Here is a 22,918-nt window from a genome sequence, read left to right on the forward strand (position 1 = left end):
AGTTTCTATTCCTATACCAGCATGCCTTGCTGTTGGTTTCATTGCTGGTGCTGGAGGACTGGTATTGTACTCATTCTCGTTTTTTCCCCTTTAGCTCTGTTTGAAAAAAAAAAAGAAAGTAATTGATAGCACAGGGTAGGTAAGACTGTAGAAAGTAGGCACTCATACAGTGCTGAAACTCTTTTGGAGAGAAACGTGGCCATACCTACTAAGAATTTTTTTAAAAATGCACAAAGACATTTATCCAGCAGATTCACATCTAGGAATTTTACCTAGGGATGTATTTGTGAAATTTCATCAAATTAAAGATACAAGAATGTTTATTATAGCTCTATTGGTAATAAGAAGAAACTGGAAACAACTAAAATACTATTAAAACTAAACAAATCTTGGTAAAACTATGCTTTGCTGTCATTAAAAAGAATGAAATAGCTCTGTTTAGACTGATTTGTTATGTTTCCAGTATACTTTAAATGACAGAAGACAAGGGGCAGATTAGTATATGTAATAGAATAGTTTGAGGAAAATGATATCTATAAGATGCTACTTTCATCTTTTTCTACACTGATTCTCACCCCTCTTCTAGGTGGGGAGTATTCAATGCTTGCATTCATATATGCCCACATATTTAAAAAAGGAAGGATGAGAAGAATTGATTTGGTTCATGGCCATGAACCATCAACACCCCCTTTATATTATATATGTTATATACTTATAGATGTATATTATTTAATTATGTTGTTAATTCCCACATTTCAGATAGATAATGATTCATTTATTTTCATTTATGAGAACATGCTATATCTACTTTTAAGGAAAACTTTTCATGTTGTCAGTAGGTGTTATCTACCTTTGTAATGAATGATGGTGGAAGAGTTAATAAAGAGTCTCTACATTAAGATGCTGATAATATTTTAAGGGAACAAAGTTATTTCTTTTATATTTTGAGGACCTATGTGTCTTATTAAAAAGTTACAGAATATTTCAAACCTCTTGTCTCAGATAATAGTTGGTGGCGTGGCAAGTACATCACAGGACATACAAACTTATGCTTCTTGCACATTTTTGGCTGCAAGTATGAAAGAAGGGAAGCAGGGAATTCAGAAAAATAAAGATTCTGTTCAACTTGGAGCAATTGAGGCCTGTGTAATGTGGCTACTAGAAAATGAATTCATCCAGATTACTGAAGCTAGTGATGGAACAGAAGGTAAATTATTCTTAATTGCAGCTTACTCACTTTTTCACCTTTAGTGATTTAGAGTATCTAAGACTGCTTAGTAAAAGGAAATTGACTTTTTCAGCAGTATAAAAGGAAACTGACTTTTCAACTCATTTTTAGTAAATCAGTGCTGTGTTCAGCAACATCAGACAATTAGCATAGAGCCTGCTAATAAATATCCATGCATTGGATTCTGTTTGTAAAATTTATCAGAGCCTTAAAATGTTAATTATAGAATGCCAAAAGACAGCATTTGTTTTATTTTATTTTTAACATTTGGTCCTTTATTTCTCCACCCCCAATCCCAAATCAGGAAGTGTGTATCATCCAACACATCTTGGTTCGGCAACTCTTTCTTCTTCACTTTCTCCAGTTGATACTTTAGATATTTTTGCTGACCTCCAAAGAGCAATGAAGGGCTTTGTTTTAGAAAATGATCTGCATATTGTTTATCTGGTAAGTTCTGCTTTCTTCATTATTATATTTGTGAAAATGGGGAGAAAATACCTATAAGAATCCTGAGCATCAAAGATACCCTAAGGGAATATCTTGCCTGCTTCCCTTGACTAGGGTAGTACTGGTGGGAGTAGAGAAGAAGTAAGAAGAATTGTTGTAAAGTAATAAGCTAAATGTTCTAGTGACCTTTTCAATCTACTTGCCTACTTGTCTTTTTTCTCCAACTTTCTTTCAAAAAGTATTTGAGGTGACGTAAGAACACAGCAAAGGACAATGAGATATCTGGAAATTAAAGATAAGATCATAATGTAAAACTCAAGCAAATGTTGGTACATAAACAAGAACACCATTAAGTCATGTACAGTTGTTGTGCCCAACATTGGTTCTGGGCTGTCTAGCAGCTGTAGCAAAGAGGGAAGCTTTGTTAGTCTCAATATTCATAAGATAAAAAACAAAAAAATTTAGGAGAAGCATTGCATTTTATTGCCTAAGAGAAATGTCTTATAAAGATACTATGGGACTTAGATTCTTGATAAAATATTTATAGTAAATGCAATTAGGAATTTTAAAAGTTTGTCTACATTAGGTAATCTTTTATTAATGTTATTTCTTATAACAAATATTTTTAATAAGAATCGAGTAAAATAAAGTTTGAGATCATATTCTCTGGGAAGAACCTGACTGGAAATAAATACTTAATTTTGCAATTAAGAGCAGATGTAGGGACTGGTGTAAGCAAGATGGTGGTATAGGAGATCCCTGGCTCTAGTCCTCATCAAAAGTACAGATTAGCAACTATTCATAGTCAAGAATGCCTTTCTGAAAATCCCAGAACCTGGTGGTGAGGTTAAAACACTCTCTTAGAGCACAAAAACTGAGAGAGGCCACATTAGAACACTAAGAACAGTGGTTTCACTTTGACTCTGTTGCCCCTCCTTCAAGCAAGCACAGTGCCACACTGAGGCATCCAGTTTCTCCAGTGGGGTGAAGAGAGTCAAGGTAGTCATCCAGTTTCCTCAGCATTATGGAGTATTCCCTGGGAAGGTCACTTCTGTCTCGCCTCATGGAGAACCCTGGGAGAATTGACAAGGCTGGACCACCAAGGGTCAGCTAGTAACAAAAAAGTGGGCGGGGCTCACAGTGACCAGTGTGTGGATCATGGCAGTGGCTCTGCATCTCTCCTGGCCACCTCACCCAATCAGAGAGGCCAGTAAGCGATTCCACTCACTGTGGCATCAGAATGATGTCCCCATCTGGCCAGGAAGCAGGGTGAGCAGTTCTGCCCAGCTGGCATCCCTGGCTAGTGGCCTGTGCATAATCCTCAATGTATATTTATACATTTTTATTTTTTATAATTTTGGGAGAATTTGTGGAGGGAAAAAATAGTAACAGAGCCAGATTAAGAATGTGATTTATGAGCTCTTAATAAAGGTCATAATAAAAACCTTTTAATTAAAAAAAAAAAAAAAAAGAGAGCCAAGCCAGCAGCCCCACCAGACTGCAGAGCTTGCTTGCAGTCTTGCCTGACCAGGGACCCTGACTGTGGAACATAGCCTGGAGTCCTGCATGAACACAGAGTTCATCCTGTGGGCACACCCAACTGTGGAGCACAGTCTCTGTCTACACCTGAACATGGAATCCAGCTAATAGCACCAACCAGCCAGGGAGTACAGTTTGTTCCTGCCTGACCAGAGAACCCAAGCAGCAGCCCTACCCAACCTCAGAGCTCAGCCAGTGGTCATGCCTATCCATGGACCCCAGCTAGCAGTTCCACCTGACCAGGCAGCTCAGGCAGTGGTCCTGCCTGAATGCAGAGCTGAGCCAGTGGCCCCACCCAACCAGAGGCCCTGCCTGCCCTCCTATGGACTCTAGCAGCTGGCCCTTTCTAGAGCCCCAAGCTAGCCTGACTAGTGAAGGTCTTTCTCTGCCAGAGCAAATGTGAGGATTGGAAGAGGAGACTGCTTCCTCAAATGCACAGACACCAACACCAGAATGCAAGAATAATGAAGAATCAGGGAAACATGACACCACCAAAGAAACTAATAAAGCTCCAATAACCAAACTTAAAGAAATAGAGATCTATGAACTGACTGACCAAGAATTCAGACTAATCCTTTTAATGAAGTTCAGTTACTACAAGAAAACACAGATAGGCAACAGAACAAAATAAAACAATATATGAACATAATGAGAAGTTCAACAAAGAAACAGAAACCGTTTTTAAAAAGCCCCCCAAGCCCCCTAAAACCCAGAAATCCCAGAGCTGAAGAATACAATGAGTGATCTGTAAAATTCAATAGAGAGCTTCAAAAGCAGACTTGATCAAGCAGAAGAAGGAATCAGTGAACTCAGAGATAGGTCATTTGAAATTATGCATCCAGAGGAGGGGGGGTGGGGGTTGGGGGGATGGAAAGAATGAAGAGTGAAAAAACCCTGCAAGACTTACGGGATGCCGTCATATACATTATTGAAGTCCAAGATGGAGAAGAGAGAGAGAAAATGGCAGAAAGTCTATTTAAAGAAATAATGGCTAAAAACATGCCAAATATGGCGAGAGATATGGACATGAAGCTAAAAGGACCCCAAACAGGTACAACCCCAAAATGACTTCATCTAGACACAACAAACTGTCAAAAATCCAAGAATCAGAATTTTGAAAGCAACAAGAGAAAAGACTCTTGTCATGTACAAGGAAACCTCAAAAGGCCATTAGTGGATTTCTTAGCAAAAACTTTCCAGAGAGAATGGTATGATATATTGAAAATATTTAAAGAAGAAAACTGCCAACTAAGAATGCTATACCAGGTAGTTCTGTCCTTCAGAAATGAAGGTAAGATAAAGACTTTCCCAAACAAACAAAAGGTGAGGAAATTCATCACCACTGAACGTGCATTATAATAAATGTTAAAAGGAGTTCTTCAAGCTGAAATGAAAGGATGCTAATTAACAGTGTAAAAACATATGAATGTGTAAAACTCACTGGTAAAGGTAAATTTATAATCAGATTCAGAATTCTGAATGTAATGGTGGTATGCAAATCACTTTTATATAAAAGTTAAAGACAAACATTGAAAATAACTATAATTACAATAATTTAATAGATACATAAGATAAAATGTAAATTGTAATATTAAAGGCATAAAATATGAGGGGATGGAGAAGTAAAAGCATAGAGTTTTTGTATAGCATCGAAGTTAAGTTGTTATTAGCTTAAAATAGGATTTTATAACTGTATACAATGGAATATCATTCAGCCATAAAAAACAAGGAAACCTTGCTATTTGTGACAACATGGATTAACGTGGAGGGTGTTGTACTAAGTGTAATAAGCCAGACAGAGAAAGAAAAATTTTGTATGGTCTCGCTAATGGAGAATCGGAAAAGTTGAACTCAGAAACAAAGGGGAATGGTGGTTGCCAGGGGCTGGGGTATGGGGGACATGGGGAGGTGTTGGTCAAAGGGTACAAACTTTCAGTTAAAGGCATACCTCCTCGTTTTATTGCACTTTGCTCTGCTTCATTGTGCTTTGTAGATACTGCATCTGTTTTTTAGAAATTGAAGTTTTGTAGTAACCCCACATTAAACAAGTCTTTTGGTGCCATTTTTCGAACATCATTATTTTTATTTTTTATAACTAAAAATTTTATTTTTATTTATTTATTTTTGGCTGTGCCTTGCGGCTTGAGAGATCTTACCTTGCGGCTTGTGGGATCTTAGTTCCCCGACCAGGGAGCGAACCCCGGCCCTCAGCAGTGAGAGCATGCAGTCCCAACCACTGGACCGCCAGGGAATTCCCTTACAGCATTATTTTTAGATTAAGATGTGTGCATGGTTTTTTTAGACATAATACTATTGCATACTTAAGAGACTACTTTTATATGCACTGTTAAACCAAAACATAACTTTTATACGCACTGGGAAACCAAAAAACTTGTGTGGCTCACTTTATTATGATAATTGCTTTATTGTAATGGTTTTTTTTGTTGTTTTGTTTTGTTTTTTTACATCTTTATTGAAGTATAATTGCTTTACAATGCTGTGTTAGTTTCTGCTTTATAACAAAGTGAATCAGTTATACATATACATATGTTCCCATATCTCTTCCGTCTTGTGTCTCCCTCCCTTCCACCCTCCTATCCCTCCCCTCTAGGTAGTCACAAAGCACTGAGTTGATCTCCCTGTGCTATGTGGCTGCTTCCCACTGGCTATTTTACATTTGGTAGTGTATATATGTCCATGCCACTCTCTCACTTTGTCACAGCTTACCCTTCCCCCACCCCATATCCTCAAGTCCATTCTCTAGTAGGTCTGTGTCTTTATTCCTGTCTTACCCCTAGGTTCTTCATGACATTTTTTTTTTTAGATTTCATATATATGTGTTAGCATATGGTATTTGTCTTTCTCTTTCTGACTTACTTCACTCTGTATGACAGACTCTTGGTCCATCCACCTCACTACAAATAACTCAATTTCGTTTCTTTTTATAGCTGAGTAATATTCCATTGTATATATGTGCCACATCTTCTTTATCCATTCATCTGTCGATGGACACTTAGGTTGCTTCCATGCCCTGGCTATTGTAAGTAGAACTGCAATGAATATTTTGGTACATGACTCTTTTTGAATTATGGTTTTCTCAGGGTATATACCCAGTAGTGGGATTGCTGGGTCATATGGTAGCTCTATTTGTAGTTTTTTAAGGAACCTCCATACTGTTCTCCATAGTGGCTGTACCAATTCACATTCCCACCAGCAGTGCAAGAGCGTTCCCTTTTCTCCACACCCTCTCCAGCATTTATTGTTTCTAGATTTTTTGATGATGGCCATTCTGACTGGTGTGAGATGATATCTCATTGTAGTTTTGGTTTGCATTTCTCTAATGATTAATGATGTTGAGCATTGTTTCATGTGTTTGTTGGCAGTCTGTATATCTTCTTTGGAGAAATGTCTATTTAGGTCTTCTGCTCATTTTTGGATTGGGCTGTTTGGTTTTTGGTTATTGAGCTGCATGAGCTGCTTGTAAATTTTGGAGATTAATCCTTTGTCAGTTGCTTCATTTGCAAATATTTTCTCCCATTCTTAGGGTTGTCCTTTGGTCTTGTTTATGGTTTCCTTTGCTGTGCAAAAGCTTTGACGTTTCATTAGGTCCCATTTGTTTATTTTTGTTTTTATTTCCATTTCTCTAGGAGGTGGGTCAAAAAGGATCTTGCTGGGATTTATGTCATAGAGTGTTCTGCCTGTGTTTTCCTCTAAGAGTTTGATAGTTTCTGGCCTTACATTTAGATCTTTAATCTATTTTGAGCTTATTTTTGTGTATGGTATTAGGGAATGTTCTAATCTCATACATTTACATGTAGCTGTCCAGTTTTCCCAGCACCACTTATTGAAGAGGCTGTCCTTTCTCCACTGTACATTCCTGCCTCCTTTATCAAAGATAAGGTGACCATATGTGCGTGGGTATCTCTGGGCTTTCTGTCAGGTTCCATTGATCAATATTTCTGTTTTTGTGCCAGTACCATACTGTCTTGATTACTGTAGCTTTGTAGTATAGTCTGAAGTCAGAGAGTGTGATTCCTCCAGCTCCGTTGTTCTTTCTCAATATTGCTCAGGCTATTCGGGGTCTTTTGTGTTTCCATACAAATTGTGAAATTTTTTGTTCTAGTTCTGTGAAAAATGCCAGTGGTAGTTTGATAGGGATTGCATTGAATCTGTAGATTGCTTTGGGTAGTAGAGTCATTTTCACAATGTTGATTCTTCCCATCCAAGAACATGGTATATCTCTGCATCTATTTCTATCATCTTTAATTTCTTTCATCAGTGTCTTATAATTTTCTGCATACAGATCTTTTGTCTCCTTAGGTAGGTTTATTCCTAGATATTTTATTCTTTTTGTTACAGTGGTAAATGGGAGTGTTTTCTTGATTTCACTTTCAGATTTTTCATCATTAGTGTATAGGAATGCAAGAGATTTCTGTGCATTAAATTTGTATCCTGCTACTTTACCAAATTCATTGATTAGCTCTAGTAGTTCTCTGGTAGCATCTTTAGGATTCTCTCTCTATATATAGTATCATGTCATCTGCAAACAGTGACAGCTTTACTTCTTCTTTTCCGATTTGGATTACTTTTATTTCCTTTTCTTCTCTGATTGCTGTGGCTAAAACTTCCAAAACTATGTTGAATAAGAGTGGTGAGAGTGGGCAACCTTGTCTTTTTCCTGATCTTAGTGGAAATGCTTTCAGTTTTTCACCATTGAGGATGATGTTGGCTGTGGGTTTGTCATATATGGCCTTTATTATGTTGAGGAAATTTCCCTCTCTGCCTACTTTCTGGAGGGTTTTTATGATAAATGGGTGTTGAATTTTGTCAAAAGTTTTTTCTGCATCTATTGAGATGACCACATGGTTTTTCTCCTTCAATTTGTTAATATGGTGTATCACATTGATTGATTTGCGTATATTGAAGAATCCTTGCATTCCTGGAATAAACCCCACTTGATCATGGTGTATGATCCTTTTAATGTGCTGTTGGATTCTGTTTGCTAGTATTTTGTTGAGGATTTTTGCATCTATGTTCATCAGTGATATTGGCCTGTAGTTTTCTTCCTTTGTGACATCCTTGTCTGGTTTTGGTATCAGGGTGATGGTGGCCTTGGAGAATGAGTTTAGGAGTGTTCCTCCCTCTGCTATATTTTGGAAGAGTTTGAGAAGGATAGGTGTTAGCTCTTCTCTAAATGTTTGATGGAATTCACCTGTGAAGCCATCTGGTCCTGGGCTTTTGTTTGTTGGAAGATTTTTAATCACAGTTTCAATTTCAGTGCTTGTGATTGGTCTGTTCATATTTTCTGTTTCTTCCTGATTCAGTCTTGGCAGGTTGTCCATTTCTAAGAATTTGTCCATTTCTTCCAGGTTGTCCATTTTATTGGCATATAGTTGCTTGTAGTAATCTCTCATGATTTTGTATTTCTGCAATGTCAGTTGTTACTTCTCCTTTTTCATTTTTAAATCTATTGATTTGAGTCTTCTCCCTTTTGATGAGTCTGGCTAATGGTTTATCAATTTTGTTTATCTTCTCAAAGAACCAGCTTTTAGTTTTGTTGATCTTTGCTATTGTTTCCTTCATTTCTTTTTCGTTTATTTCTGATCTGATCTTTATGATTTCTTTCCTTCTACTAACTTTGGGGTTTTTTTGTTCTTCTTTCTCTAATTGCTTTAGGTGCAAGGTTAGATTGTTTATTCGAGATTTTCCTGTTTCTTAAGGTAGGATTGTATTGCTATAAACTTCCCTCTTAGAACTGCTTTTGCTGCATCCCATAGGGTTTGGGTTGTCGTGTCTCCACTGTCATTTGTCTCTAGGTATTTTTTGATTTCCTCTTTGATTTCTTCAGTGATCACTTCGTTATTAAGTAGTGAATTGTTTAGCCTCCACGTGTTTGTATTTTTTACAGAACTTTTTCTGTAATTGATATCTAATCTCATAGCGTTGTGGTCGGAAAAGATACTTGATACAATTTCAATTTTCTTAAATTTACCAAGGCTTGATTTGTGGCCCAAGATATGATCTATCCTGGAGAATGTTCCATGAGCACTTGAGAAAAATGTGTATTCTGTTGCTTTTGGATGGAATGTCCTATAAATATCAATTAAGTCCATCTTGTTTAATGTATCATTTAAAGCTTGTGTTTCCTTATTTATTTTCATTTTGGATGATCTGTCCATTGGTGAAAGTGGGGTGTTAAAATCCCCTACTATGAATGTGTTACTGTTGATTTCTCCTTTTATGGCTGTTAGTATTTGCCTTATGTATTGAGGTGCTCCTATATTGGGTGCATAAATATTTACAATTGTTATATCTTCTTCTTGGATCGATCCTTTGATCATTATGTAGTGTCCTTCTTTGTCTCTTGTAATAGTCTTTATTTTAAAGTCTATTTTGTCTGATGTGAGAATTGCTACTCCAGCTTTCTTTTGGTTCCCATTTGCATGGAATATCTTTTTCCATCCCCTCACTTTCAGTCTGTATGTGTCCCTAGGTCTGAAGTGCGTCTCTAGTAGACAGCATATATATGGGTCTTGTTTTTGTATCCATTCAGCCAGTCTGTGTTTGGTGGGAGCATTTAATCCATTTACATTTAAGGTAATTATCAATATGTATGTTCCTATTCCCATTTTCTTAATTGTTTTGGGTTTGTTATTGTAGGTCTTTTCCTTCTCTTGTGTTTCTTGCCTAGAGAAGATCCTTTAGCATTTGTTGTAAAGCTGGTTTGGTGGTGCTGAACTCTCTCAGCTTTTGCTTGTCTGTAAAGGTTTTAATTTCTCCATCAAATCTGAATGAGATCCTTGCTGGGTAGAGTAATCTTGATTGTAGGTTTGTCTCCTTCATCACTTTAAATATGTCCTGCCAGTCCCTTCTGGCTTGCAGAGTTTCTGCTGAAAGATCAGCTCTTAACCTTATGTGATTCCCTTGTGTGTTATTTGTTGTTTTTTCCTTGCTGCTTTTAACATATTTTCTTTGTATTTAATTTTTGATAGCATGATTAATATGTTTTTTGGCGTGTTTCTCCTTTGATTTATCCTGTATGGGACTCTCTGTGCTTCCTGGAGTTGATTAATTATTTCCTTTCCCATATTAGGGAAGTTTTCTATATAATCTCTTCAAATGTTTTCTCAGTTCCTTTCTTTTTCTCTTCTTCTTCTGGAACTCCTATAATTCGAATGTTGGTGCGTTTAATGTTGTCCCAGAGGTCTCTGAGACTGTCCTCAGTTCTTTTCATTCTTTTTTCTTTATTCTGCTCTGCAGTAGTTATTTCCATTATTTTATCTTCCAGGTCACTTATCCGTTCTTCTGCCTCAGTTATTCTGCTATTGATCCCTTCTAGAGTAGTTTTAATTTCATTTATTGTGTTGTTCATCATTGCTCGTTTCATCTTTAGTTCTTCTAGGTCCTCATTAAATGTTTCTTGCATTTTCTCTATTCTATTTCCAAGATTTTGGATCATCTTTACTATCATTATTCTGAATTCTTTTTCAGGTAGACTGCCTATTTCCTCTTCATTTGTTAGGTCTGGTGGGTTTTTATCTTGCTCCTTCATCTGCTGTGTGTTTTTCTGTCTTCTCATTTTGCTTATCTTACTGTATTTGGGGTCTCCTTTTTGCAGGCTGCAGGTTCGTAGTTCCTGTTGTTTTTGGTGTCTTTCCCCAGTGGCTAAAGTTGTTTTAGTGGGTTGTGTAGGCTTCCTGGTGGAGGGGACTAGTGCCTGTGTTGTGGTGGATGAGGCTGGATCTTGTCTTTCTGGTGGGGAGGTCCACGTCTGGTGGTGTGTTTTGGGGTGTCTGTGGACTTATTATGATTTTAGGCAGCCTCTCTGCTAATGGGTGGGGTTGTGTTCCTGTTTTGCTAGTTGTTTGGCATAGGGTGTCCAGCACTGTAGCTTGCTGGTCGTTGAGTGAAGCTGGGTGTTGGTGTTGAGATGGAGATCTCTGGGAGATTTTCACCATTTGATATTACGTGGAGCTGGGAGGTATCTTGTGGACCAGTGACCTGAACTTGGCTCTCCCACCTCAGGGGCACAGCAGTGACTCCTGGCTGCAGCACCAAGAGCCTTTCATCCACACGGCTCAGAATAAAAGGGAGAAAAAGTAGAAAGAAAGAAAGAGGATAAAATAAAATAAACTAAACTAAGATTAAATAAAATAAAGTTATTAAAATAAAAAATAATTAATGAAGAAAAAAAATTTTTTTAAGTAAAAAAACAAAAGAAAAAATGGACAGATAGACCCCTAGGAAAAATGGTGAAAGCAAAGCTATACAGACAAAATCTCACACAGAAGCATACGCATACACACTCACAAAAAGAGGAAAAGGGGAAAAAATAATAAATCTTGCTCTCAAAGTCCACCTCCTGAATTTGGGATGATTCGTTGTCTATTCAGGTATTCCACAGATGCAGGGTACATCAAGTTGATTGTAGAGATTCAATCCACTGCTCCTGAGGCTGCTGGGAGAGATTTCCCTTTCTCTTTGTTCGCACAGCTCCCGGGGTTCAGCTTTGCATTTGGCCCCGCTTATGCGTGTAGGTCGCCGGAGGGCGTCTGTTCTTCGCTCAGACAGGACAGGGTTAAAGGAGCCGCTGATTCGGGGGCTTTGGCTCACTCAGGCCGGGGGGAGGGAGGGGCACGATGCGGGGCGAGCCTGAGGTGGCAGAGGCCGTCGGGAGGTGGCACCAGCCTGAGGTGCGCCGTGCTTTCTCCCGGGAAGTTGTCCCTGAATCCCGGGACCCTGTCAGTGGCGGGCTGCACAGGCTCCCCGGAAGGGAGGTGTGGATAGTGACCTGCGCTCGCACACAGGCTTCTTGGTGGCGGCAGCCGCAGCCTTAGCGTCTCTCATGCCCGTCTCTGGGGTCTGCGCTGCTAGCCACGGCTCGCGCCCGTCTCTAGAGCTCCTTTAAGCAGTGCTCTTAATCCCCTCTCCTCGCACACCAGGAAGCAAAGAGGGAAGAAAAAGTCTCTTGCCTCTTTGGCAGGTCCAGACTTTTCCCCGGACTCCCTCCCAGCTAGCCGTGGTGCAGTAACCCCTTCAGGCTGTGTTCACGCCGCCAGTCCTAGCCAAGCCCTAGCCTCAGCTCCCAGCCCCGCCTGCCCCGGCGGGTGAGCAGACAAGCCTCTCGGGCTAGTGAGTGCCAGTCGGCACCGATCCTCTGTGCGGGAATCTCTCCGCTTTGCCCTCTGCACCCCTTTTGCTGTGCTCTCCTCCGTGGCTCCGAAGCTTCCCCACTCCACCACCCGCAGTCTCTGCCCCTGAAGGGGCTTCCTAGTGTGTGGAAACCTTTCCTCCTTCACAGCTCCCTCCCACTGGTGCAGGTCCCTTTCCTATTCTTTTGTCTCTGTTTATTCTTTTTTCTTTTGGCCTACCCAGGTACGTGGCGAGTTTCTTGCCTTTTGGGAGGTCTGAGGTCTTCTGCCAGCGTTCAGTGGGTGTTCTGTAGGAGTTGTTCCACGTGTAGTTGTATTTCTGATGTATCTGTTGGGAGGAAGGTGATCTCCGCGTCTTACTCTTCCGCCATCTTCCCCCTCTTCCCTCTATTGTAATGTTTTGAACTGAACCCAGAATATCCCCAATGTATGCCTGTGTAAGATGAATAAGTTCTGGGAATTTAATGTACAGCATAGTGATTTTAGCTAATAATACTGTATTGTATACTTGGAATTTGCTTACGGAGAGAATCTCACCACACACATGCACACAGTGGTAACTATGTGAGGTGATAGATGTGCTAATTAACTTGATTGTGGTAATCATTTCACAGTGAATACATATGTCAAATCAGTATATTGTACACCTTAAATATATGCAATTTCATTTGTCAATTATGCCTCAATAAAGTTGGGAAGGGGGAAAGAGCAAGTGCATGTGTTTTGATAGGCAAGAGAGTGGGGGGTAAATTTGAAATTATAAGAATTAGGAAGGCTTATCAAGAAATGTATTTCAATAAAAACACTATATAGAGGCGAGCAGAGGAGAAATTTCTGGACAGGGCCTTCCCTCCGTCCTTCCAGTGAACATGTGTACTACGTGGGTGATAATGTGTTCAAACTTCTGTGCCTGAGAATGTGTCTAAGAAGAATCTCAAAGCTGGTCTTACCAGTTATCTGGCATGGCCTTATAAATAAGTCTCATTTATTTTACATTGGTTATGATTATGGGCTCTAGAGTCAGACTGCCAGTTTCCTTCTATGAAAATTAGATTTAATGCAAGTTACTAAAATAATTGCTGATAAAACATGTGAGTGAGACTTCTGTAAAGCTCTGAAAAAAAATTATAATCTATATGGGAAAACAACTAGAAGGATACTGTTCACAGAGTATTTTGCAATTTTCTTTAATGTCTAATTTCACTTGACCAAAAGAGTAACTGGATTTATGAGACAATGTATTGTGAGTATGGTTTACATAAGAAAGCCATGGTAAATTCTAATCAATAGACTCACACTCAAAAGACCTTAACCCTATCTCAAAAAATTGCCAAGTTAATGTACATTTATTTTTTTAAATAAAACATTTAAGTTTGCATGTACTATTTTGTTTTTTGAATATTTAAAACATTTATGTGATTCAAAAGTCAGAACTATATAAAAAGGAATACCCAGTGAAGTCTGGCAGCTATATGTCAATGCTCTGCATGCCGTTTCCTCTTACCTTCATAGATAATTGTTTTCATTAGTTTCTGGTGTATGTCTTTTTCATTGTATAAATATTAGCAAGTGCTAATAAATATTAGCAAGTGCTTAGATACAGTCTCACTTTACCTTTCTTATTCAGAGGATAGTATTCTATATACATTACTTTGTACCTCTTTTTCCCCTTTAACAATATATCTAATATATCTTGGAAATCACTCTTTGTCAGTTCATGGGATTTTTATTCTTTTTATATCTGTATAACCCCATTGTGTATGTGGATAATCCATTGTTTATTCAGTCAGTTCTCTGATGGATATTTGAGTTGTTCCCAGTATTTTGGTATGGCAAATGATGCTGCAGTGAGTAACTTTGGCATATATTATTGTTTAGTTTAGTTTTGATGGAGGTGTATCTTTGCAAAAGAATCCTAGAAGTATGATTGCTGGGTCAAGTGTAAAGACATAGGTGATTTTGGTTTTGCATTGCCCTCTATAGCATTTATATCATTTTCCAGTTTTACCAGTGCTATATGAGAGTGGTTATTTTCCCACAACCTCATAAATAAAATTATATTGTCAAGCTTTTATATTTTTGAGTGTACTTTTAATTTACACTTTTTATTATGAATAAATTTGAACATTTTTTCTATATGTTTAAGGTAGTATTCTTTTATTTTCTATGAGTTGTCCATGTCTTTTGCACATTTTTCTATTGTATTTTTGGTCTTTTTCTTAAGTTTTAACAATTCTTTTACATATATTAGGGAGAGTAGTTCTTTGTGGTATAAATATTTTTCTCCTAGTTTTTCACTTGGCTTTTGACTTTGTTTATTGTGTGTTTTGTATAGCATTTAAAAAAAAATGTAGTTGAATTTTGAACTTTAGAATCAGTGAGAAATGCTTTTCTTGTTCTGAGATTATAAATTCTCTCACATTTTCTTCAAGTAATTATATGATTGTAGTCCCTCTCTTTTGCGCTCTATTCCATTTAGAGTTTATTCTAATATATGGTTCTTCAATTTTATCTTTTTTCATAATGGCTATCTGTAGTCACATCTTTATTTATTAAAAAGATTTGTTTACACACAGTGACTGAAAAATTTTCTTCAGCTTTCATTTAACTTTTTTCTCCAATTTTTATGTACTAATTTGCATTTGTGTTTAGACGCATTTCTAATTTCCATTTGTTGTTGGGTATATTTCTATTTCATTTGTTGACCTGACAACAGACCAATTTTACCAATATGTACACTACTACCTCTGTTTTAATTAAAAGCTTTTGTTGTATTATCTAGTAGGGTTAGTTTCATTGCTCTCCTTTTTTAGTGTTCATAGGTATTCTTGCTTACCTCCCTTTTCATATATCGCTTAGAATTAACTTGGTATTTTCATTGGTATTGTTAAATTTATACATTAACATGGAGGAGAACTGACTGACATCCTTTTTAATTTGATTGGTCTTATTTATGAAAAGAGATGTTTTTCTATTTCTTTGAGTCTACTTTGGGGCTTTCAGGAGTGTTCTGAAAATTTTCTCATAGGGAATTTGAGTTTTTTTTAAATAGCTGTGTTGCAATACAATTCACATAGTATATAATTTAAAGTGTACAAGTCAATGATTTTTAGTATGTTCACAGAGTTGTGCAGTCATCAACATCTAATTTCAGAACATTTTCATCATCTCAGAAAGAAACCCTGTACCCATTAGCAGTCACTCCCCATTTTCCTTCAACCTCCTCATCTTCCCCTACCCCTGAGCAACCACCAGTGTGATTTCTGTTTTTCTATAGACTTTCTATTCTATTCTTATTCATATAAATGGAATTATATAATATGTGGTCTTTTATGGCTGGTTTCTTTCACTTAGCATAATGTTTTCAAGGTTCATCCATGTTTTATCATGTATCAGTTCTTAAGTCCTTTATATTGCAGAATAATATTTCATTGTAGAGATGTACTACATCTTTATCCATTCATCAAAATGATGGACATTTGATATGTTTTTACTTTTTGACTATTATGAGTAATGCTGCTGTTAACATTCATATTCAAGTTTTCGTGGACATATGTTTTGGATTCTCTTAGGTATATTTCTAGAATTAGAACTGCTGGATCATATGGTAACTCTAATTTTAACATTTTGAGGAGCTTCCAAAGTCCTAAAAAGCAGCTGCATAATTTTACATTACCATAAGCAATGTACAAGGGTTCACATTTCTCCACATCTCTCCAATGCTTGTTTTTATCTGTCTTTTTAAGTATATCCTTATGGGCTTGAAGTGCTATCTCATTATAGTTTGAATTTGTATTTCCCTAATGGGTAGTGACGTTGAACACCTTTCCATCTGTTTCTTGACCACATGAATATCTATCTTCCTTAGAAAAATATCTACTCAGATCCTTTGCCCATTTTTAAATTGGGTTATTTATCATTTTATTATTGAGTTGTAAGAGTTCTTTATATATTCTGGATACAAGTCTCTTATGAGATATATGATATGGAAATATTTTCTTGCATTCTGTGGGATGTCTTTTCAAGTTTTTGATTATGTCTTTTGAAGCACAAAGATTTTTAATTTTGATGACAATTAACAATGTTAAGTCTTCCAGTTAGTGTACATGGCTGTCTTCACATTTGTGTAGGTCTTTAATTTCTTTCAACAGTTTTTATAGTTTTCAGAGTACAAGTTTTATATGTCTTTTGTTAAACTTATTCTTAAACATTTTATTGTTTTTAATGCTATTGTAAATGGAATTCCTTTGTTAATTTTCTTTTCAGATTGTTTATTGAAATGTATGAACAATTTTTTAATATTTTGATCTTGTATGCTGCAGCCTATTAAACTTGTTCATTAATTTTAATAGTATTTTGGTGGATTCCTTAGGATTTTCTATATACAAGTTCATATCATTTGCAAATAGATGAATCATTTCCACTATAGATGAATTTTATTTCTTTTTCTTGACCTTTTTCTTGACCTGTCTGGAATCTCTAGTTAAATACGAATAGAGATAGTGAGAGCAGACATCTTTGTCTTGTTCCTGATCTTAGAGGGAAAGTGTTCAGGCTTTCACCATCAAGTATGATGTTAGCTGTGGATTTTTTGCACATAGCCTTTATCAGGTTGAGGAATTTACCTTCTATTCCTAGATTGTTGAATTTTTTTAATCACAAAAAGGTGTTAGATTTTGTGACGTGCTTTTTCTGCATCTATTGAGATCATCATGGGATTTTTGTCCATTATTCTATTGATATTACATTATTTGATTTTCAGATATGATATTAATCTTGAATTTTCTGGGTAAATCTCACTTGATCATGTTGTATAGTACTATTTACATGTTGCTAGATTTGGTTTGCTGGTATTTTGTTGAGGATTGTTGCATCTACATTCTTAAGACACATTGGTCTGTAGTTCTTTACTCTCATGATGATTTTGTGTGGTTTGAGGTAGTGAATGAATTAGGAAGTGTTCCTCTCTCTTTTTGGAAGAAATTGTGAAGGATTGCTGTTAATTATTTAAACATTTGGTAATAGATTTCACCAGTCAAGCCATTTGGGCTTAGACATTTCTTTGGAGTACATTTTTTGATTACTAATTCAGTCTCTATTCTTGTTTTAGGTCTATTTAGATTTTCTATTTTTTCTTGAATCAGTTTTGGTAGTTGGTATGTTTCCAGGAATTTGTCCATTTCATCTAGGTTATCTAGTTTGTTGGTATTCAATTGTTCATAGTATTTTTTTATGATTCTTTTTATTTCTATAAGGCAGTAGTAGTGTCCCCTCTTCCATTCCTGATTTTAGTAATTTGAGTATTCTCTCTTTTTCTTGATCAATCTAGCTAAAGGTTTCAGTATTGTTTCAAAGAACTGTTAACAATACTTAAATAAGGAAGCCTGTCTTAGCAGCTTATGTAAGCAAACAAGAACTTAAGCCTTAGTCAATGCACTTGAATCCAAGAAAGTGAAACTTGAGAACAACCAATCACAAAAAGCCAACTAGGTTCTCCCAAATAAGGCAACTGCTGAAGCTATAACCAGTCCTGTAATTGCTTTGATTTTCTTCAGCATCTTCTCTTTAAAAACTTTGCCCCTAGCTCCTGTCATTAGAGGACTCCTAACTGCCTTTGGTTTGGCACTGCCCAATTCTAATTGGTGCGTGCTCAAATAAACTCTTGAAAATTTTAATGTGTTTCAGTTTACCTTTTAACAGAACCTATTTTGGGTAGGTTGATTTTCTCTATTATTTTTTACTCTGTTTCATTAATTTCTGCTCTTTATAGTTTTTTTTTTTTTCCTTCTTGCTTTGGCTTTCCTTTGCCCTTCAATTTGCAGTGTCTTAAGGTGGAAGATTAGGATATTGATTTTAGATCTTTATTCTTTTTTAGTATAGGCATTTATAACTATAAATTTCTTTCAAAGCACTACTTTCACTGTATCCCATAAATTTTGGTATTTTATGTTTTCATTTTTTATCTTCATCTGTTTCAAGGTAGTTTTTAATTTCAATTGTGATTTCTTCTCTGACCCATTGTTATTTAGTAGCATCTTGTTTAATTTCTACATTGTGAATTTCCAAAATTTTTTAAAATTTATTTTTAATTTCATTCCATTGTCAGAAAACATATTTCACATGATTTCAATCCTTTTACATTTATTGAGGCTTGTTTTATTGCCTAGTAGATGGTCTGTCCTGGAAAATGTTCTATGTGGCCTCAAGAAGAATGTGCATTCTGCTGTTGCTGGTTGAAGTTCTACAGATGTCTGTTAGGTCTAGTTGATTTACTGTATCGTTTTCACCTTCTATTTCCTGTTGATCTTCTTAGTTCTTCTTTCCACTGTTGAAAGTGAGGGTATTTAAATCTTCAACTCTTATTTTTGAATTGTCTGTTTCTTCATTTCTGTCAAGTTTTGTTCATGTGTTTCAGAACCCTGTATGTATTTACAGTTGTTATGTTTGTTTGTTGGATGGGTCCTGTTGTCATTATAAAATATTCCTCTTCTGTGAACTTTTTTTTAGAAGTCTATTTTATCTGATATTAGTCTAGTTACTCTGGCTTTGTTATAGTTGTGGCTTGCATATTTTCACTTCCTTTTACTTTTGACCTGTTGTATTTTTGAATCTGTAATGTGTCTCTTATAGACAGCATATAGTTGGATTCTGGTTTTTTTCTTATCCAATCTGTCGATCTCTGTCTTTGATAGATTATTTAGTCCATTTGCATTTCATGTTACTATTGATGTAGTTGGATTTACATCTTCCACATTTTGTCTGTTTTCTATATATCTCACGTCTTCTTTTGTTCTCTTGTACTTTTACTGATTTCTTTTGAATTAAGCAAAACTTTCTAGTATAACATTTAAATTTCTTTACTTTTTCTCTATATTTTTTGAAGTTATTTTCCCAGTAATTACTCAAGGGGTTAGCATATACAGCTTAAAATTTATACTTACTTAATCCCATTGAGATATAGAAACATTATTCTTGTATAGCTGTATTCCTATTCCTTTTTTTTTTTCTTTTTGGTGCTATTAGTGTTATACATGTTACATCTAATCTACATGTGTTACAAACCCAACAATACATTGTTATAATTGTTATTTTATACAATTTTATGTCTTTAAAGAAGCTGAGAGTAGAAAGGAGAGCAAATGTATACATATAAAATTTGTTATATTTACATTTTTATTTAAGATTTGTGCTTCCCTTTTTTTGTTTCTATGGATTTAGTTACTCTCTCTTGTTATTTCCTACTTCAATATAGCTTTGCTCCCATCTGCCTCCTTTGGGCTGTTATTGTCAAACATTTTGTATTTTTATATGTTTTATACATACTGTTTTGTACAGTTGCTTTTTAAAGTCAGTCAAGAGAAGAAAAGAGGGGAAATATGCAATAATACTGTCTTTACAAGTACCCATGCAGTTACCTTTGTTGGCACTCCTTGTTTTTCTGTGTGGAATTAATATACTGTTTTGGGTCACTCTCTTTCAACCAGAAGAACTTTTCTTTAGTAGTTCTTGTAGGCAGATCTGCTAGCAACAAATTTTGTGTTTATCTGGGAATGTCTTTGTTATGCCTTTATTTTATAAAGTTAGTTTTCCTTTATATAAGATTCTTTGTTGACTTTTCTTTTCTTTCAGCAGTTTGAACACGTTGTTTCACAGCATTCTGTCCTCCATTGTTTTTTTTCTTTTTTTGCAGCATGCGGGCCTCTCACTGTTGTGGCCTCTCCTGTTGCGGAGCACAGGCTCCGGACGCGCAGGTTCAGCGGCTATGGCTCATGGGCCCAGCCGCTCTGTGGCATGTGGGATCCTCCCGGACTGGGGCACGAACCCATGTCCCCTGCATCGGCAGGTGGACTCTCAACCACTGCGCCACCAGGGAAGCCCTGTCCTCCATTGTTTTTGATGAGAAGTCGGCTCTTAATTTTTTTTGGTTTCCCTTGTATATGATGCATTGTTTTTCTTTTGCTGCTTTCATGATTTTCACTTGGTATTTTACATTTTGACTCTGATGCATCAGGGTGTGGGTCTTTTTGAGCTTTCCTAGTTGGAGTTCACTTTTAGTCTCTGGCATATGTAAAGTTTTCCGTTAAATTTGGAAAGGTTTTAGCCATAATTTCTTCAAATGTTCTTTCTGTTCCTTTCTGTCTTCTTCTGGTACTCTCATTATGCATGTGTTGGTACACTTTAATGCTTCCCACATTTCTCTGAGGCTCTGTTCATTTTTTTTTTCCTTTTTTCTCACCTCTCAGATTACATAATCTTGATGGATCTATCTTCATGTTTGCTGATTCTTTATTCTGCCAGCTTGCATCTACTGTTGAGCTCTATAGTTAATAGTTCATTTCAGTTGTATTTTTTAACTCTAGAATTTCCATTTGGCTCTTTTTTTTTAATCATTTCTCTTTATTCATATTCCCTACTTGATGAGACATTGTCATCATACTTTCCTTTACATTATTAAGCATGTTTTTTTTTTGTTGTTGCTGTTCTTTGACCATACTTTTAATGTCTCTTTGAAGTCTTTGCAGATATTTCTGACATCTGGAACCCCTCAAAGGTGTTTCTTTTGCCTGCTTTTTCCCCTGTGTTTGAGACACATGTTTCTGTTTCTTTGAATGTCTCATTGTTTTTTTTTGTTGTTGTTGAATACTGGACACTTCAGATAATAAATATATTATAGCAATTGTGAATATTGATTCCTCTTTCCCCTCCCTGTATTTTCTTAGAAGTCATACAAAATACTTAAGATTGTATTTAACATCAGAATACCGAGATTAAAAGTGTCTATGATTAAAGTCCTTGGATTCTGTAAAATCCAGCTTGTGTGCTTAGTGGTCTCTTCTTTTCTCTTGTCAGTGAGTTGTTTGTGATTAAATGAAGTTTCCATATAAGTGAGGCATTATCATATTTAGAAATTTTTCCAAATACTGAAGACTTTGTTGGTTTGTTTGTTTGTTTTTTCGGTACGCGGGCCTCTCACTGTTGTGGCCTCTCCCGTTGCGGGGCACAGGCTCCGGGCACGCAGACTCAGCGGCCATGGCTCATGGGCCCAGCCGTTCCGCGGCATGTGGGATCTTCCCAGACCAGGGCACAAACCTGTGTCCCCTACATCGACAGGTGGACTCTCAACCACTGCGCCACCAGGGAAGCCCATGAGGCCTTTGTTTTTAACATGAAGTATACGTTTACGATTTTGTCCCTTTTGTAATGCAATAGTTTTAGGTAATGAATGATGCTTCTTCCCTTTAGGTTACACCTGTGTTTGAGGATTGGACTACTATTGATTGGTATCGATTTTTCTGTTTATGGGAGAAGTTGCCAGCTTCTATGAAACGGGTGGCAGAGCTAGTGGGAGTTGAAGAAGGGTTCTTGGCTCGCTGTGTGAAAGGAAAAGTAGCAGCCAGAACTGAGAAACAGCACCGACAAATGGCCATCCATAAAAGGTAAATATCAAGGAGCCTGGACTATCCAGTTTTTAACACAGTATTGGATATACAGTAGATGTTCAGTTTATTGTAATCACTTTCATTGTCATTAAAATAAAAGTTTTGGCTGAATATAGTAAAAATTTTCAACTTCTTGTATTTACTGAATTTATTGATATTTTAGTTTCTTCTTTGTAGCTTATAAGAAGCCACTATATATCAAGACTTTTTAAAGTAGAACTCTTAATTACTTTCTTCCCTTAAAGAAGATATGATCAGAATTGCCAACTTAGTGTGGCTCCATTTGAGGATATGGTTTGTATCATCCTTTGAATTGATTTGTTACCAGTAGGGAAGAGCCAATTAAAAGATTCAGGTGGGGAAATTGTACAGGCTTTAGCTTCTTTGAAATATAATAAAATTATTTTTCTTAAAGCATTAGTCTCATATTATTTACATCATAGTCAAGTGTAAATTTTGTAAGGATTATATACTTGGCTTATTTGTGGCACAATTGCCTTTCACATCAAAACTTCTTTATAACCAAATTTTGATTGAAATATGATTAGGTGATATAATTGTGTATCAAGTGTTCTTTAAAATTTTTGTGCCATCATATTTCTTGAACCCAGTCTCATTTCTTAAAATTAGTTAGCATTATTGAAATATGAACAAAATCTTTTTGTTATACAGATATTAGTTTTTTGCTATAGTACTAACGTATGTTAGAATTTACGAACATTGAGCTCTTTGTCCACTAATCCTATATCCTATTAGGAATCTTCTCACCTTCTCACCCTCTTACCTTTTTTGGTTCTTTCTTGTTTCTCAACATACATTGTACTTTCATAGTAGACATAAGTGACCTCTTACCATACTTTTGGTAATTTACTTTCTAGGTTTTTTACCAGTCTTGTGCTATTAGATTTAATCAGTGAAGTTCCCTTAAAGGAAATTAATCAGAAATATGGATGCAGTCGTGGACAGATTCAATCGTTACAACAGTCGGCTGCTGTTTATGCAGGTCAGTTAAACAAGTGTTCCCACATTTATTTAAGACTCTGTGGTTTGAGGTCAAGTTAAGATTACTTTTTTTCAAATTCCATTTTACTGTAGGTTTCTCTAAAAGTGAG

General features: G+C 36.4%; 1 protein-coding gene across 9 annotated transcripts in view; it reads left to right on the forward strand.

The window, feature by feature from the left end:
- Positions 1-22,918, forward strand: part of POLQ (DNA polymerase theta) — a 114,742-nt gene that overhangs the window by 26,748 nt on the left and 65,076 nt on the right. For 8 of the 9 annotated variants that reach the window (XR_004526393.2, XR_004526394.2, XM_033855781.2 and 5 more), the window contains 4 exons: positions 1,003-1,207; positions 1,533-1,675; positions 21,610-21,803; positions 22,685-22,809. Coding sequence is in view for 7 of the 9 variants with exons in the window: in XM_033855781.2 (XP_033711672.1) it covers positions 1,003-1,207; positions 1,533-1,675; positions 21,610-21,803; positions 22,685-22,809 (667 nt within the window). In the remaining 2 variants the exon portion in view is untranslated. The remainder of the gene's footprint in view (positions 1-1,002; positions 1,208-1,532; positions 1,676-21,609; positions 21,804-22,684; positions 22,810-22,918) is intronic. The other variant, XM_073804184.1, reaches the window with a different exon arrangement.

This window comes from Tursiops truncatus, chromosome 4 (genome assembly GCF_011762595.2).
Source record: "Tursiops truncatus isolate mTurTru1 chromosome 4, mTurTru1.mat.Y, whole genome shotgun sequence".
NCBI lineage: Eukaryota > Metazoa > Chordata > Mammalia > Artiodactyla > Delphinidae > Tursiops > Tursiops truncatus.